At 33.2% G+C, this 17931-nt stretch overlaps 1 protein-coding gene across 2 annotated transcripts; it reads left to right on the plus strand.

The window, feature by feature from the left end:
* Window positions 1-1546: 1546 nt before the first annotated feature.
* LOC117688340 (uncharacterized) lies at window positions 1547-12009 on the plus strand. Of its 2 annotated transcripts, XM_066067724.1 has the most exons (7): window positions 1547-1718; window positions 8488-8561; window positions 9605-9674; window positions 9783-9995; window positions 10089-10180; window positions 10319-10671; window positions 10781-12009. In XM_066067724.1, exons 2-7 carry the CDS (start codon window positions 8493-8495, stop codon window positions 11811-11813), a joined length of 1830 nt encoding a protein of 609 aa, XP_065923796.1. In that variant the 5' UTR covers window positions 1547-1718; window positions 8488-8492; the 3' UTR covers window positions 11814-12009. The 2 variants fall into 2 exon arrangements, with proteins under 2 accessions (XP_065923796.1, XP_065923798.1); XM_066067726.1 differs by lacking the exon at window positions 1547-1718 and having other exon boundaries at window positions 8512-8587.
* Window positions 12010-17931: the final 5922 nt, after the last annotated feature.

A 17931-nucleotide genomic window follows, 5' to 3' on the forward strand; every position in this document is an offset into this window, starting at 1 on the left:
CATATAGTTAATTCATAGCTAACTAGAAACAGCCAGACTGAAATCTACACGCCCCGTTTATCGATTGGTCGAAATCTACAATGGCTGAAACTGACAAGATACTGACAGGAATAAAATGGACACGCCCTGTTTATCGATTGGTCGAAGCCACCAGCAACCTAAGAAAAATCACGGACTGCACAAAATAATCATGATGATGTCAGACTCAGTCTCACAGGAGACGATTTGGCTGTTTCTTTTAGCTAACGTACTTATGTACATTAACATTATTTTAGTGAATTTTACTAACTTTTCATTATCAATTTATTTATTAGTTAAAAGAAAGGTGTAAATATAAATAATAAAATGCTTTCTTTGATGATTCATGCTGGTTATGAAGGAAGCGATCATTGCAGAAAAAATTACATAACCCGCTGTTAGCGGGTTATGTATTTTTTCTGCAATGTCGCTACCTTCATATCCCGAATGAATCCCCAAAGAAAGAATTTATTGTTTAAATAACTACATCATATAATAAAAGAAGTACTGTATATAATGGAAAATGCACACGATATAATGTAAAAAGGACTTTATATAATGAATATGATACCAAATATAATGAGGAGAACACTGTGTATAATGTTTTATCCTCATATAAGACAGTCCCACCGTTCCATATGTAAAGTTATTGCACGTGTGTCTATTCAATAAACTTATTGCTAAAATTGATTTCTGAAATGTTTGTTTTATAATTTGTAATACTTATCACTTACTGATTATAAGTGGCACAACTTATTCTTGACTAAAAGCAACCAAACACATGGAAATATAAATGTTAGGTACTTGTATTTAGGGATGTATTGATTAAATGTGCATCGACCCGAAATGTCTCGCATCTGCTCAAATTTCAGTGCCAAATTCGTGTAATATACAGACCGGTAAAATTGAAAAGGTTATCAAATATAATATGAAGTATATTTAGTTAATGCCGTATAGAAAAAAGTAATTGATATATCTAATACAATTTTGAGCACTCTTTGTTTACTCTAGAAAAATGTTCTAGAGTGACTGCAGCTGATACAGTAGTGAACATTGGTCACTTTCCACAATTAACCAAGTGCTAGGGTCGTTTCAAAAGCACAGTTGCTACGCTTTGAACGTCGTCAACGCAACTCGTTTTTTATAAACCTCTGAAAACCAGGTAATATATTTAAAGATAGCATAAGTCGATAAGGCGCATTCTAGAAAAAAATGTAAGACCTATCTCAATACCCAATTTGAAACGTATTTGCAATGCCATTTGCAGCGAAATTTCTTGTTGTTTATTAATTATTTCCCGATATTAACGAGTTTCACGTGGTTGTTTATTTATGATTCAATATTTCCTGTTATTTACGAGTTAAAAACATTTTTCTCATAAATGATATACACAATCAGCGGCAAGGAAATAGACTGAGTGGTCGTTAATATCAAGTGATTTGTCCAACAAGGATACAAGTACATACTAGGTATCAAATGAACAAAACACATGTTGTTAAATTATTACACAGGTCAGATGACATCAGTACACTTGTAGTCATTAATACTTCCTATATTGATAAATAGCATCTGATGAAACCACCTTTGGTTGATGTAGAATTATATGTAAAAACCACCTTTGGTTGATGTAGAATTATATGTAACAATCTTAAATTGTTAATACAACTCGACGAAAATATTGATCTGCGAAATCCAATAAGGTAAGACTATTCTGTTTTGCAAAACTTAAATCTTTTAAACTTTGAGTTTTAATAGTTTTTGTGAAGAAAATGGTCAGTACTGAAAGCTGGGTAAGTAATGGATTTGCGAATTACTTTGATCGAAAATCCGGTAAACCATCGGTAACTTAACTCCTACGGGAGCATAATATAACCAGGGACCGTTTGATGCCGACGATATTTTGGAAATGAACTTTGCGTAAAATTAAATTCATGAATTTTATGTTGAGCTGAGAAAACTAGAGGTACGGTGAGCAAGCTCACAATTGTTACCCCCCCCCCCCGCTAAGAAAAAATCATAACCCATGTATTTGTTCTATTATAGAAAATGTTGGATGAATCTATTTCACAGTCCATTTTCTATAAATAACAACTGCTCTATTTTTTTTAAACTTTTAATGCTAAATATGAGTACACAAAACAATTTCTGTTCTTTAAATTCCATTTTATTTCAAGTTAACTGTTAGTGCATGAGGACATTTGCATTCTTATGTTAACAAAACATGACTCGAATCAAACAAAAATCCTCATGTCAAGCACCCATTTAATATAAACATTTTCAATTAATGATATACTGACCCCGATTTTTTTTCCAATTTTTTTTCCACATATTTTTTTCCAAAATAAAAAATCGGGGCAGGCCATTTTCATAGATTGGGATGATAATCTAGAAATTATTTTTTGTGGTATGAAACAGGCAAGCAAGCTTTGTGGCAAATTTTAGCTTCTTATTATTTCCGTTAATACAAGACATGCCACAGACAGGAAATAAGCATTTTTTAAACAATGAACCTCCTCAATTGACATTGGGTCAAGGTCATGAAATACCCTCAGGTCATAAAAAATCTTTATATAAATTGAGAACTTCCAATATTTGTCTATAAGAAAGATATGGACCGGACATGAATTTTGCACTTTTCAATCAGTGACCTTTACCTTGCCCTAATGACCTTGGCTCAAGGTCATAACACATCCTTAGGTCATAAAAAGCAATCTTTGTGTGAAGTAAGAACTTCCGATGTTTCTCCAGAAGAAAGAAAATGACCGGGCACGAATTTTGCACTTTTTCTGTCAGACTGAGTGACTTTGACATTGCCCAAATGACCTTGGATCAAGGTTATGACACACCCTTAGGTCATAAGCAATCTGTGTGAAGTAAGAACTTCCAATGTTTCTCCATAAGAAAGATATGGACCGGATACGAATTTTACACACGGACGGACGGACGGACGGACAAGGTGATTCCAACATATACCCCCCCCCCCCCAAACTTCGTTTGCGGGGGTATAATTACGGCGTTCTTTTTTCAGATGCTTAAGAAAAGGGATGTGGGGCCATTTCGTATATTTAAGGATAAAAATGTAAACATATCTGGGACTGGTTTGTTTGTGCTCAAAACTGATTAAAACTGTTGTCATAAAAGAGTGATGTATTGAACAATATGCAGCCATCGGGATTTCGTTAAATATCCCCAGTAAGGGACAGCTTCATCAAAATCATCCTTAATAAGCTATTAAAAAAGAGGTGAAATCTCAAATTCATGAAAAAAAAACCTCTAACTCTAACTTCAATTTAATTTATTACATGCTCCTACAAAAGACGAGGGGGACAACTCCATGATATTTCCATGTATCATATAAAATTAAGAAAAGTGCCAGCTGCGAAAAAAGTGGGGAGGGGGAGCAGCCCATATGCTACGTGCCTGTGATGTAAACACACGGTCTGCTCTGGGGTATTCGCATGATCTCAACTAATCGGCGCGCAAAAACTATGAATGAGACATTATGGCGCGAAGTCCTGCTGTTACCGTTCACGCAACGGCTGAGATGTTTGAATGAACTCGGCCATTGGCAAAGATCCATGGGGAGGGGGTCAGATGAATTTTTTGACATTTGTTTTGTAACAACTACATACATGTATATTATACTTTGGATCGGATGTTTTGGAAGGAATCTACGAATTAAGAAACACACTTGATTAGTAATCGTTAAATTTAGTCATGTACATTTATTAAGACACGCGAGTTATGACCCCTTTTCAAGATTAATGAAATCGCCCAACTGAACGAAAATCGGGTCACACCCCGCTTTGGCGATTTAGTTCCTCTAGTAAACACTCCAGCTGTACGCAGTACAGTTAAGGCGGTCAAAAAAAATATGGGCAAATTTTTGTGATGAAAACACGTATACTTTAGTTAAACTGGCATGTCCTTTTTAAAATCAATAACAGTCACTCAAATGCAATATATTTCTAAAATATATATATAACAGTACAATATTTTATGTTCATAGTGGTCACGTGATATGGCAGTCGCATGGTACAAGCAGATGTATTTGTGGTTTTGAGGTCATTTAAAAAATTCAATATTGCAAGGGCATAATCATGTCAAAATTCACAACTAAATTATGAAATAACTTGATGTTATATCGTAGATTTTTAAAAACGGTGCGAACTTTTTAAGATAAGAATATTTGTTAGTAGAAACCGTAATTTATAATGCATATGTTGAATAATTTTGAAGGTCACAGGTTTAATTTCATTAAAAAATAATTAATTTGTAAGATTTTACAAGGATCGTAGAAGTTTTAAAGTTACATAGCATATTTCAAATTCACATGTAAAAGTTTGTCGGGATCAGGTAAGTGTATGCCCTTGCAATTAAGTGATTTATTTAGGTACTCAGATTTTAGATATACGATATTTTATACAAAACCGAGGTGGCTTCTTTATACGATGCATACTTTTAGCAAAATGAAAATAAGACTATATAGGTAGCATTCTACTAATAATAATTTTAAACAAAATATTCATTTATACTTTTCCGTTAATGTATGACATTTATTTTTCTTCGCTATAAAACTGCACGATAGCTTTCAATGATTTAACTTAATGCGTCATTTTGAAGCATATGACGTCATATTTTGTAGTACAGCGAGAACGACATCTCGCTTATTTTTCAGTGTGTACGATATAACTTTAAAATTGTAAAATTGTAAGTAATAGCATTTGTTGTTTTTAATTAAAAGATTAGTATAAGTTAATTTTACTAATAAATAGATTAATAAGTACTTTCGAGGTTTGTAATATACTGTGATGTCATAATGAACATTTCCCGTACTTTTTGTCTGAACGGAGTTTATTGACAGCCTTAACTGTGCTGCGTAAAATTAATCCTGATGACTCTCTTAAATTGTAATAATGATAATCCAACACCAATTATTACTTACATTGTACCCTAATAGACAAAATGTTACAACTTGTTGCGATGACCCCCTTTCCCCTTTTCACCGCTCAAATATGGAGGAATGCTGATTTATTTTTAAATCAGGATTACACACGTGCACCGCATGGTGAACGACCCTGTTACTTGAAAACTCATACTCGCTGTTGTTATTACATCCCATATAACTTTTTCATCAATTGTGAATGTAAATGCTGACATCTTAAACATGCATCGGTTAATTCTTTTTGTAAAATATGATGATATTGCTTGATCCCATTGTCTGCACTGTTTCGGAGAATGCAACTTTTAAACCTTAGATATGCCTGACGTCATGACGTTAGGCAATTAGGGGGCAGCAGGGTTATGATTTTTTTTATTCATAGCTTGTTACTGCGGAATATTTGCAAAAGTTATAATAGCAAAAATGTTCATCTTGCAGTTATTTAACCATACATTTCAACAACTCTCTCATTTGTTACTTAACTTTGGGATTTTAAGGGGCATTAGTCTAAAATTTCTATCATTTATATCTAAAAAATAATACAATATGGCCATATTGGACAGCCCTAGAACTTGATCTCCTGATACAGTGCCTATGAATTTTATAGTATCGAGAGATGGCTTCGTTGACTTCATTGCCATGCATTTATTTTGACTATAATATCATGATCATATTGACCTCGCCATAGGGCCTGTACTCATGACACAAGGGCCATGCATTTCACAATTTTGGTAGAGTTCTTCATGGACATCGTAACCATGCATTATTTTTTACCCACATGTTTTATAAGCTAGATACTTACATATGTACAATGAAAATTGTAGAATTTTTAGGAAGATACAAATGATGATATATATTATAATATATTATAAAGTACAGTAGTACTTTGAAAATATTTCAATTATTTTCAATCTGAATAGGAACATTACCTGATATATCGCAAGCTTTTTAAATATATGGGAAGCTGGATGTCAGATGTCAAACAATTCAATCCTTTTCCTTTCATCACATTTTCCCATCTCTTACCATAGACCAATTGTTCATTCATTTTCTGAAGAAAGTTTGATTTCGGAACTTCTTTCCACATGTGGACACCGCTAACACTTACAGAGATGCTATACATCAACTACACTGAACTCTGTCATATCATGTTTATGAGCGGGCATATGAAAACAAAATTATCAGTAGTAATACAAGAAAATTCAAAGGTAAACAAAAAATTGCAATCAGTTAAACATTTTTCAATTTGTCGTCAGCAAGCGATGGCGGTGAAGGACCCAGCTGTGTTCCGGACGACTAAAGCAGATACCTGTTTCAGCAATTAATGTTCAACAAAATACAAAGAAGATGGATGAATAAGGCGTGTAAAAATGCCCATATTAGAAATGATTAGATACTGCAGAATTAAACTATCGCTAAATCTGAAACTTTAAAAAAAATAAAAACAATGTATATTAAACGTAAAATCTGTGTGTAACCCTTAAATATCTTAAATACTTGTAATAGGTTGATTTAAACTGGCGTATGCGTGTCAAAACCTCTATATAGTGTCATTTTTATAACTTCAATGCCGTTTCTTTTATAGAGTGGGTCCGAGCTTTATTTTTTTTGTCCCCCGCCGCAACGCGGAGCGGGGACATAGAAATGCCGGGCGTCCGTCCGTGTGTCCGTGCGTCCGTGTGTCCGTCCGTCACACTTTTTTGTAAGCGCTCTCATGCCTACAAATTTTTACGGATTTTCATTAAATTTATACTAAATGTTTATACCACTATTACCGTGGTCAAGTTCGAAAATCAGCATTGGTCGATACTTTTTGTTGGAGTTATGGGACTTTGACCACAATAATGACTTTGTTTTATCCAAAAATTGACCTTGTAAGCGCTCTCATGCCTACAAATTTTGACGGATGTTTATTAAATTTTTACCAAATCTTTATACCACTAATACTTCGGTGAAGTTTGAAAATCAGCTTTGGTCGATACTTTTTGTTGGAGTTATGGGACTTTGACCACAATAATGACTCCGTTTTATCCACAAATTGACCTTGTAAGTGCTCTAATGCCTACAAATTTTGACGGATTATCAATTAATTTATACCAAATGTTTGTACCACTAATACTTTGGTCAAGTTCGTAAATCAGCATTGGTCGATGCTTTTTGTTGGAGTTATGGGACTTTGACCACAATAATGACTCCGTTTTATCCCATAATTGACCTTGTAAGTGCTCTCATGCTTACAAATTTTGTCGGATTTACATGAAATTTATACCAAATGTTTATATCACTAATACTGTGGTCAAGTTCCTAAATCAGCCTTGGTCGATACTAGTATACTGCTTGACCGGCGGGGGACCCAGGAATTCTATTCTTGTTTTGACATAGTCTAAATGCGGTTTAATGGAATTTATACAGATTTTAATCAATCAACAGAAATGTGGAGAGATGACCCACTATAATCTAAAAATGCGATTTTGTAGCCCAACAATTGATAATGAGTTTGTACTAAGACTAGAAATCTACCAGGTTTTTTTTTTAAAACAAGGAAACATATATTGAAAAACCCGATATAAAGTATGTCTGATTTTGCGTATGACGCATACATACCGTACTTTGCTCTTCTCGCTCATTGGGATAATAGCCACATAAAACTATTAAGTACCGTATTTCTTCCAAGCACATCAGATGACAAATGTATTCCCATTTTCATCAATACATTATATATTTTAAAATGTTCTCATGTTCCGAATTCCCCGTTAATGTCACTTTAAACATTACCTTAATATCAAATTATAATGCTTGGATAAACCAATTTAAAAAAGCTTAACGGTGCGTTATGAAAATACCCCTCGCCGCCGCGATGTCACAAAACTCTCCCTGGCGCTATTACAATTTTGAACAACCGCCGAAGCGCTAACATAATGTGATAAAGGCGTCGTCACGCTAACCCAAGTTCACAAATCCCGTCACACAGCATGCTGTAGCGCAAACGCAATTTTCACACAACACGCAGCGTGCCAAAACAACTTGACACAACACGCAAACACCCTGTCACAGAACATGTCGTTACGCTAACACATCTTTGCACACATCATTATCATGCTGTCATTTGACACATTAAATTGCTTAAACATTGATATTGTGACATCGCGACGGCGATGTTTGCCAAGTGTGATAGCGCTACGGCAAGTTGATGAACGTGCTGTTTTGCTTTTATAATAGCCTTTCCGTATATATCATACATGTATTAAATTATTCATGCTGCTTTCAACGGGACTGTGTAAATATATCCAAAGTATTGAATACGTCACAGTTTTTCTTATCAGAAATTAAATATCAAAACTATAATGACATTGATTACAGTTTGTCTTAATTTCATGATTGGATGCAATGATTATTTCTTAAATGGACCCTTGTATGGAATAAAATTTGCTTTAAAAACATACGAATGTAAATATTACCGTGGAAATAACAGTTTTACTGGAATGTGATTAAATTGATATTAAAGTAGAGTCTTTTATGTTTTGTAGAAATCATGCAATCCATTTTACATCTTCCACGAATCTGCAGCGATGATCCACTACTTCCTTTGACAAAAGAACAGGTAGAATTTTACAATAACTGCTTCTCGTAAAAAATTCAGACATTCTCTATATATTTGCATGATTTTAAGCTAAACGTGTATCACTCTCTCAAAATTTAATTTTGTACATGTCACAAAGAACCTATAGAACATGTCACAAACTTATATGTATAAAGTATAATGTATAAAGTATAATAAAAAGAAAAGTAAATTGAAAATTTCATAAAAATGCTTGTTTCTGTCATTTTCGTCTATAAACCTTCCGTACCAAAAAATAACCCCCAAAAAACTTGTTTGTTTCTTGAAATCAAATGGATTTTCTTTATGAATGCTGTGTAATTATGAAATAATGATCTCTCCTTGATGATTAAATGAGTTAAATCATATTAACTTAAAATGTAACGATCATCTATGTAAATTAATCAAAACGTTAGGAGTTATCTTAAATAACATCTTCCATCACATGTTAAATAAATCTGCAATTTACACACCCTACGCCCTTTTATTGCGTCAGACGATTTGAAATTTTTATGTTTAAAACCTGCTTTATTTAGCAGATTTCTTATCCTAAGACATGATTACAACTAAGACTAAGTGAAGTCGATTTTCTTAACAAATAATACAACGATCTTTTTTTGGTATTATACAATACTTTCATGTTACATGCAGGCACGTAGCATCAGGGGGGGGGGGGGGGGGGGGCAGGGGGGGGTGGGGGGGGGGCTGTCCCCCCCACTTTTTCTCGCAGCAACAAATTTTTTAAAATTCACATATAAAAAATTGAATTATCATGGAGTTGCCCCCCCCCCCCCCCCACTTTTTTGGGAGTATGTAAAAAAAATTGATATGAAAATAAGGAAACGAGGAGTGAAATTGAAGTAATATACTACACCAGCCCCCCCCCCCCCCCCCCCCCCTCCCGGATTAGGATTTTGAAGATTTTGGAAAAGTTGAATTTTCATTTTTTTTTTTTTTTGCTTGTCAAGATTTTTTGGATGAGTCTGCCCCCCCCCCCCCCCACTATCAAAAACGATGCTATGTGCCTGACATGCTTATTTTTACAGTATGAGATGAGACGAATAACAGATCCCCAGAAAAGTGGAGCAAAAATGACTTCTGATTCAGTTAACATTGGTAATGATGTAATCAAAACATTTGACAAGCAATTAAACAAATGATATCTTATAAAACTATTCCTGCAGGCAATGGAAATTAAAAAAAAATTATTTTTTTTAAATACAGAGTCACCGATAGAGTATTTCTATTACAAAGCAGCAAAAGATTTCAAAGATTTTTTTCACGCTTACAACCTAACGAGGGACTGCCAATCGCGTGTTCAATGGGTTCTTAAAAGAAATGACCAGATAAATACTCTGTCAACGGGCGTCGTCATCAAGATAGGGATTGCTGGACGTTTTACAGAAGATAACCTTAGCCTCATATCAAAACGTAGAGGTAAAGTATTCAATATACCAACGACAACAAAATAAAATGAATTGCTTTGATGGATGTTTTTATTATTGTTGATTAACATATCTGTGTTACCAGGGAACGAACAGATGTTTGAAAACTACCAAATTTGGCAAGCTTCCCCACTTCTTTGTTTCCAAAATGATCTTCCCTGGGAATCAGCGCTTAAAGTTTGTTATATTCTGAATTTATTTAAATTTGTGAAAAATCAGAGAGTTAAAACTAGCAATTCAAATATAATGACCTGTCCATTTTAAATATCGATATATGCAATTATATCCCAATCATGTTTCATTTTGTGGATTTAGAATCTAAATAAGGATAATGCATGCCACAGGATCCTTATCAAATCTGGTAATTTTTGCGATGAATCAGACAATCCAAATGAATCTATTACCATCGTAAGTCAGAACAAAGAAGAAATAAAAGAGGCCATCGTCTGTTGTCTGGAAGAACCATTAAATCGAATAATACAAGATTGGTTGGATTTGATCAAAGCTGCTGGTTCAAATAGACATGCATCAGGAATAATTGATGAAATACTGGCTATCCGTAAACAAATGCCGGTTAACAAAAGGAAAGACAAACTTTCGCCTTCTCTAGTGTCAAGTGTGAATACCAAATCTAGAATTCCAGAAAATGTAAAAGATTACTTATTCCAGTAAGACTTTTGTCTTAATTTTTTAAAAGCTTAATGCAAAATTTCTGTTTAAAAATATCAGTTCTGATACCAAAAATTCTAAAAATACACATTTTTGCTTTGTTTGCAGAAAGCTTGATGTACATTCTTTTGGATTATGGAGAAATTCAATTTTCAAAGTCTTTGTCTCAAAGAAAACTGATGAAGAGAATCTGAAGTTCGAGTTGATGAGAATAAACGAGCCATTTTTTTCAAAATATCTTTTAGATGTAGAAAAAAAGAAAATTGTAGAGACGCCGACCATGAAGCAGGGGGATCCTCTTTTGTCCAAACTACCGACCAAGGACAGAGAATGTGACGTTGAAGGTACACTGGGTGGATTTATTACAAAAACTGACAATAACGAAATATATGCGTTGACTTGTAACCATATTTTTCCAGTCAGAAATCAAAAAGCATACGCCGATGACTCTTATGGATTTCAGGAAGTTGGTACATGTGTGTTTACAACAAGGGAAAACAGTTGCGATTTTGCAGCTATTGAAGTTATGGAGTCATTTGTAGACAAATGCGATTTGGCGTTTAGGAAAACCATGAGGAAGAGAACCAATGCACGGGTTTATGACGAGCATTTAGAAAATATTGGGGTCGTTTATAAAATTGGAGCCATAACTAATTTGACAAAAGGATATATTCTCAGTTCGGAATACTATGATAAACTTAAGGATGAAAACAATAGGGACTACATCTTTCTCGTGCAGGGCATAGGGAATTGTTTTTCCAAAGACGGCGATAGCGGATCTCTTGTTTTTTCTAGATCTAGGAAAAATTACGTTGACGTTTTTGGTATGGTCTCCGGAAGTAACCCAGAGGTGCATGATGAGGATAGTGAAGACGAAAACGTCGGACATAATCCTGAATTTGGTGGTAGCAAAAGTCCGGAAACGGAAGAAACGGAATTAAGTCCCATAAAACAGGATGATAAACCAACTACTCACATGTCTGCTTCTAAAGTTATGGACGATGATCCCGAGGGAATTTCGTTTTGCTATCGTATGACTACAGCGTTGGAGCTTTTCAAAAGGAGCCAAGGTGAACATTTTGCAGTAAAATTTAAAGATGATTTGCCTTCTTCGTCGTCCGAATCTGAGGATTCAAATTAAACAAAGATATATCTAAAGAGACATCTAGATATAATTAATGAATTATATCTGTTTTTTCCGAATCTGCTTTGATTTTTTATTCGACGTTACTTTATGAAATATGTATTGAGAGACTAAAAGGAATCTTATATCGATTACATTTAATTATGCAATCTATAGCAAGTTTAATAAAAAAAAAATAAAAAATTGAAATCATTCTTGTACTGTAAATTCCTTATTATGCGCTATTACTAATATCACATTACGACTGCTGTGAATCAAATTGCGAGAATATAAAATCGCGAGCACTGGTCTTTTGTTATAGTTTTCGGAAGTTCAGAACTGTCTAAAAAATTTAAGCGAAATTTAAAGTGGCATAGTCACGATTTTGGTCTTTTATTTTTGTATTTTTATTGCTAATAACACTTTAGTTATGCATTTCTAATGATCACCCAAACTTTTAGGGTCAGTAGTACAGTTATAAGCAAGATACAGTGCTTAAAATTCTCTTTTTGATGTAAAAAAGGCTCGTGCCATGTTTTTGTTTACATTGGTTCAATATACCGGTTAAAGTTACCTTTTAACTAATGTTTTCTACCTGCTTATTCGTTTTGAACAAATAAACAGTTCCCAGCGTTTCTTACATTGATTTTAGGGCTAAACCTGGAGAGGTCTTCTCAACATTCAATATGTAAACAAAAATATCAGCTGAACTTTGTTTACATCACAAAACATTGTGAGCTCTACTCAACGATCGACACCGATATTATAAATGCATCTCTGAAGCACTGTAAACATTAAAAACGAAAAATAAATGTTGACTCAAATTGTGACCATGCCCCTTTAAAATGCGCAAAAAAGTTTCTAGCTATTTTAAGCGGATATGAATTCCTCGCGTTTATTAAGGGAATCTCGGTATATTTAATTTGTTTTGAAAAAAGGTGTTTTCTGCATATTTATGATTTGTAACTACATTGTAGAATGTGAATTTCAAGCGAAACAAGACAGTATACACGTCTTGAGACAGATTATCAAAATGATAGTTTACTTATTTTACGTTTTGATTGTTTATCAAACACTTTAATTTGCTTGTACAAAAACATACCGTATATCGAGTAATTTTCGCGTTGATCTCAATTTTGCTTTTTTGCGATTTCTTTTAAATCACAAAATATTGAGTACGCAGAAATTATATTATGTATTTTTTTGTATAAGAAACTTATGAGAAGTTGTAAAAATGACTGACACAAACTAAAAATGGTACAAATTTCCCACATTTTTGCAAATTTTGACACGCGAAAAAAAACCCGGATATACGGAATACAACCTTAACGAAATGGTGGTGTGAGAGCAGTATTTCTGTCTAAAATTCATGCATTTTGAATTGAATTGATTCAAAATATGTACATGTATTTCATCATTATTTGAATCCTAGGGGTGGCCATATTGATTTACTTTGCATTTTGAGTTTTCTTGATCGTGTCTTCATTCAAATCAGAGCCTCTTCCACCAGTTAATCGACCTCTGAACCCCATTGCCTCCATGTCTAAATAATAGACAATAAATACGACCTATATGCAGTGTTCCTTGACATTGATTGTTAGGTTGCCATGAAATCTGTAAGTACATGTACATCAAAAATGGCTTCCTCCTAGAGATAATTTGTTTGTGGAACGAACCTGTTTAATTCTTTTAAAATGTTTAATAACATGAATAAAGTTTTTATTAAAATTTTACAAATTTTATTCAATGATTTTAACTCTCTTAATTTTGGTTGAGTGGAATGCTTTTGTCTTCTTTTTGGCACAACTTCATTGGTTAAAAAATTATTAACACATTGCTTTTAAATTCAGCTTTCATTATTTTTAGGATACCAAAATATTGAAAAGCTTTGTTAATGAGTTTTAAGATGTTTAACCATGTGAGATTATTTAAACATGTTATTATTAGATTGGTTTAGAAAGGTACGTATATGTAACCAACGATTTTGTTTCCAAATCTTTTTATTGCAAGAATTTATTCTCACATTTAAATACGTATTTGTTATTAAAGCAACAATTTCATATTGTAATAAATAACAAATCTGTGATGATAAATAAACTTAAATTAATTATAACATGCTTGATAATTAATTAAACAGTCAGTATATTTTATTGGAAAATATCGATGAACGGAAATGATTACACAAGAGTACACGAATAGATATTGAATTAAAAAAGATGAATTGTAAATATAAACAAACAAAACCCTCTTACACTGAATAAAAAAGTCCAATACGAAATTTAACAAAGTGATTTGATTTACAGGATGTATGTAATATTCCAAGATCATACGTGTTTTATTAAATCTTTACACTCTGTAAAAACGTAAACATATTGCTATAGACACAGGCACATGCTCTGATTATCTAAAACACGAATTTTACATATATGAGGAAACTACTAAATAACATAAATAATATGACTATTTTGGAGTTGGTTATAAATAATCAACGTGAAATAAAACTACAAACTCACAAAAAGGTAACATTAGCATCGAACAGGAGCAATGATTAATCTTAATGCACTTGACTTATGACAATGCTAAAAGCAATATGAGCTGTATTTTTTAGAATTTCATTTTGCTGCAAAAATCTGCTAGTATGATAACTCTTCATGTAAGTTAAACTGTTATGATAAATAAGATTTGAAAAAATCATTAATTTTTGTCAGAGGAAGGATTTCTCTTTTAAGAAATATATAGCAGATCAATTTTTGTACATGACGACAATAATTAAATTTTGCTCCAATTAGGACTTCTTAACGGCCTTTTCCACAAAAATGTGGGTAACAGAAATTTAAAAACCATGATATTTTTGTCATTTTAGCAGAAAATAACATTTTCGTGAAACAAAATTTCTCAACATGAAAATTTCAGCTCATATTGCTCTAAATCACATCGACTGTACATTCAACTGTAAATATAGGTTTTCTAAAGAAGGGTTGAAATTCTTTTTACAGAAAACATCTAAGAAAATTTGTCCGAAAGACGCAATAGAAATTGGTGTTGATTAAAAAAGGTGGAATGCTGTTCCAAATTTTATTTTACAGATCGTTAAAGTATCATTTCTGAAACACAATTTTGTTGTTCAAAGAAGGATATATGCTCTCAATTATTTTATAGGATTTTTTCTGTATTTCTTATGAGAAAGCGGGAGATGTGTTTTTTGACTGCAAGTAATATGCAGAAGGATAAAACGTACGCTCAACTAGGACCCAAGATCACCTCATGACCTGCTCATTCACAACTTCCAAATCTCTGAGCTCTGCTACAAAATGTAGTGCATGCAACTGCAAATTAAAGGTAGAATATCTTGTACTTCTGCTTAGCCTTTAGAAATTTAATACAAGAAACAGAAAACGTATTTTTCTAACAAATAACCGTCTAAGGATTTGAAAGACAATATAGAAAATAAAGACTTTAACACTGACTGTTATTTTAAAGGTATATTATACAAGCTTTATAGACATAAGGTGTGTACTTCAGTGAGATAAACCATTTATTAGATGTATGGTAAAAAATGAACCATACAAAAACAGATACTGAATACATTGTACAAACAAGAATCAGGGTGACAATTTACACACGTAAACATGACACTTTATAGTTAGTTAAATTGGTGTCCAGAAATTATGAATACAATCAACCGTATTATACGAAGCCTAAATATTGTTAATATACTCATTAGACAGTTAATAACTAGTATATATGTGATAACATTTGGCTTAGAAACAACGTAAACTATTTCGTCGCTTATCTATGCCGTTGTTCGTAACAAAATGGTATTATTGTGAGGAGTTTTCAATTTGTGAATATTTAATTTCAACATTTCACACTTCACATTTCAGTTACCTTTCAGTCACATTTCAGTTAACTTTTAGTTACCTTTTAGTTAACTGAATGGCACAGTTTCATTCTGTGATCCATACATTATAGATTTAAAGTTTGAACATTTTCTTATATCATTTTACAGAGCTCTTCTTCGTTAGGAGATCAATTTGCTCTGAAAATGGCTACGGCTTTTCTTATTAGTGCTCTTTACTACATTATAGAATCAAAAGTAAGTTTCACTTTGTAACCTCAGTTCTTTCTGTCCGTCTGTCAGTCCTTTCTATATATTTGTCCGTTGTAAACAGTAACATGCTTTTGTAACGTTTTACACCGGTAATTGAGCCCAGAAAAAAGTAAAACCTGCGTAAGCAGTTAATGGAATGTTTTTATAAAGTACATATGCAATTGTTTCCTTACGTTCTGGTATGTACAATAAGCTATGTTTACCTCCCCCACCCCCTTTGTTAAATTCAAAACATGAGGGTGATTTTGGATTTAATTTTGGATTTAATTAAGTGTTGATCCATGAGATAAATTTTATTTCCTTACTCAATAAACCAATTGCTTGTGCGTTCCTTGCTAAAGCCAATTGTTAAATATTTCATCCTGGTATTGATTGTAGTTTTTAAATCTGAATATTTATTGATTATACATGTACATGTAACTAATGAGGCAAAAGCGTCCCATCAATTCACGGAAAAATAAGTTTTAATTTATCTATCAAGGGTTGTATGTTTTTCATTGCTTGATATGTGCTTATAGTATCAGTCTTTTATATTTACGTTTATTAAACTATTGAAATACATTTATTGATGTATTTTTAAACCCTAAAGTTATTTTTATTTCCAAATAAATGACATGCTTAATATAACAACACAAAGAGTTACATATGGACACTGCCATGATGTTATGCATTGGTTTCATCTGTCAATTTCAAAATTAATATTGAAAATTAGAGTTTTATAAACGAAATGTGTTTAAATTCTGTGAAAAACTCTCTCTCTCACCCCCTCTCTTTCTCTCTCTCCCCCTTCTCTTTCTCTCTCTCTCTCTCACCCCCTCTCGTTCTCTCTCACCCCCCTCTCTTTCTGTAAACGGACGTCTAACCATAGTTTTAAATTGCGATCTAGAGTACGGCGTTACACAAAATAATTATAATGATTTATAAGTTGCATGTGCGTTCATATCATGCACATACTATAAACGTATAATGTACTTATATTACCTACTAATTAACTCCCCAGCCAAAGAGAAAGATACACAAATGAATTCCTCGATTTTACACCTTTCAATCGGCAATCGACAGTCAATAAACGAATTGAACGATGATATGGAATAACTTGAGACGGAAGTGGAAAGTTGAAGGTGGTATGTACATGTACATCACTAGGCAAGTGTCCTATTCGTTACTACTTCTGTTACCCTATCACATTAGGTGTAAATATATATCCTAAAATATCCCAAAACATTTTATTGCAGATTTTATCATTCTACTTGTCTCTGAACCACCGATCAACAGTTCCATTCAGTGGCGTGGTTTCACTGGTTTGTTTTTGTATCAAATATTGCGGCTCTTGATCCGTAGGATACGCCCTCTGCACGATGCCTGTTGCTGTGACAGATGTGTTGACGACTACTTAGCCGATGAGGACTGATGTTGGGGCATTGCTCACATTACCGACTACTACCAGTCTACGGCGACCGGCCGAGTAACAAAAGAAATCGAAAACTAATATGAGAAGTAATTGAAATGAAAAAAAATGATACCCAGATCGTCGCAAACATAAACTTTACACGAGAAAAACTAAAGCAAAATCATATTTTAGACAAAGATGCATAAGGAGAAATTTACGGAAATTTAACAACGTATGTTGGATTACTTTAGCTGGACAAATTGCATAGTATTTTGTAGGGGATGCATCCCCCTTATTAATCAGCAGAATTCCTGTTATTGATAAATTGTAATGGATGGGAGTCTCTATTTTCTGAACTATACGATATGATCTTTGCGTTATTTGGGTAGATGTCTTTTTTTCTTTTTTAAACTTCATGCTTTCTGGAGGTTACAGCTTTTCACTGTATGCTACATTTATGGTGGTTGTGTGGCACGTTAATTCGTTAAAAACTTTTTTCAAACTCAAATTTCCTTTTTCCATGTCGATGATTTTCAACGGAAAAAGGAAATGAAATAAAATTTTCCGGTTACGGCAATGAATCAAAGATCAATTTAATATATTAATATTTTAGTCGGCAATTTGATATCATAAAT

This window comes from Magallana gigas, chromosome 1, assembly GCF_963853765.1.
Source record: "Magallana gigas chromosome 1, xbMagGiga1.1, whole genome shotgun sequence".
Taxonomy (NCBI): Eukaryota; Metazoa; Mollusca; class Bivalvia; order Ostreida; family Ostreidae; genus Magallana; species Magallana gigas.

Coding starts and splice junctions, on each gene's coding strand:
- LOC117688340 (XM_066067724.1), top strand. CDS start 8,493: ATGCAATCCATTTTACATCTTCCACGAATCTGCAGCGATGATCCACTA. Junction 8,562..9,604: donor TTCCTTTGACAAAAGAACAG/GTAGAATTTTAC, acceptor TTATTTTTACAG/TATGAGATGAGACGAATAAC. Junction 9,675..9,782: donor TTCTGATTCAGTTAACATTG/GTAATGATGTAA, acceptor TTTTAAATACAG/AGTCACCGATAGAGTATTTC.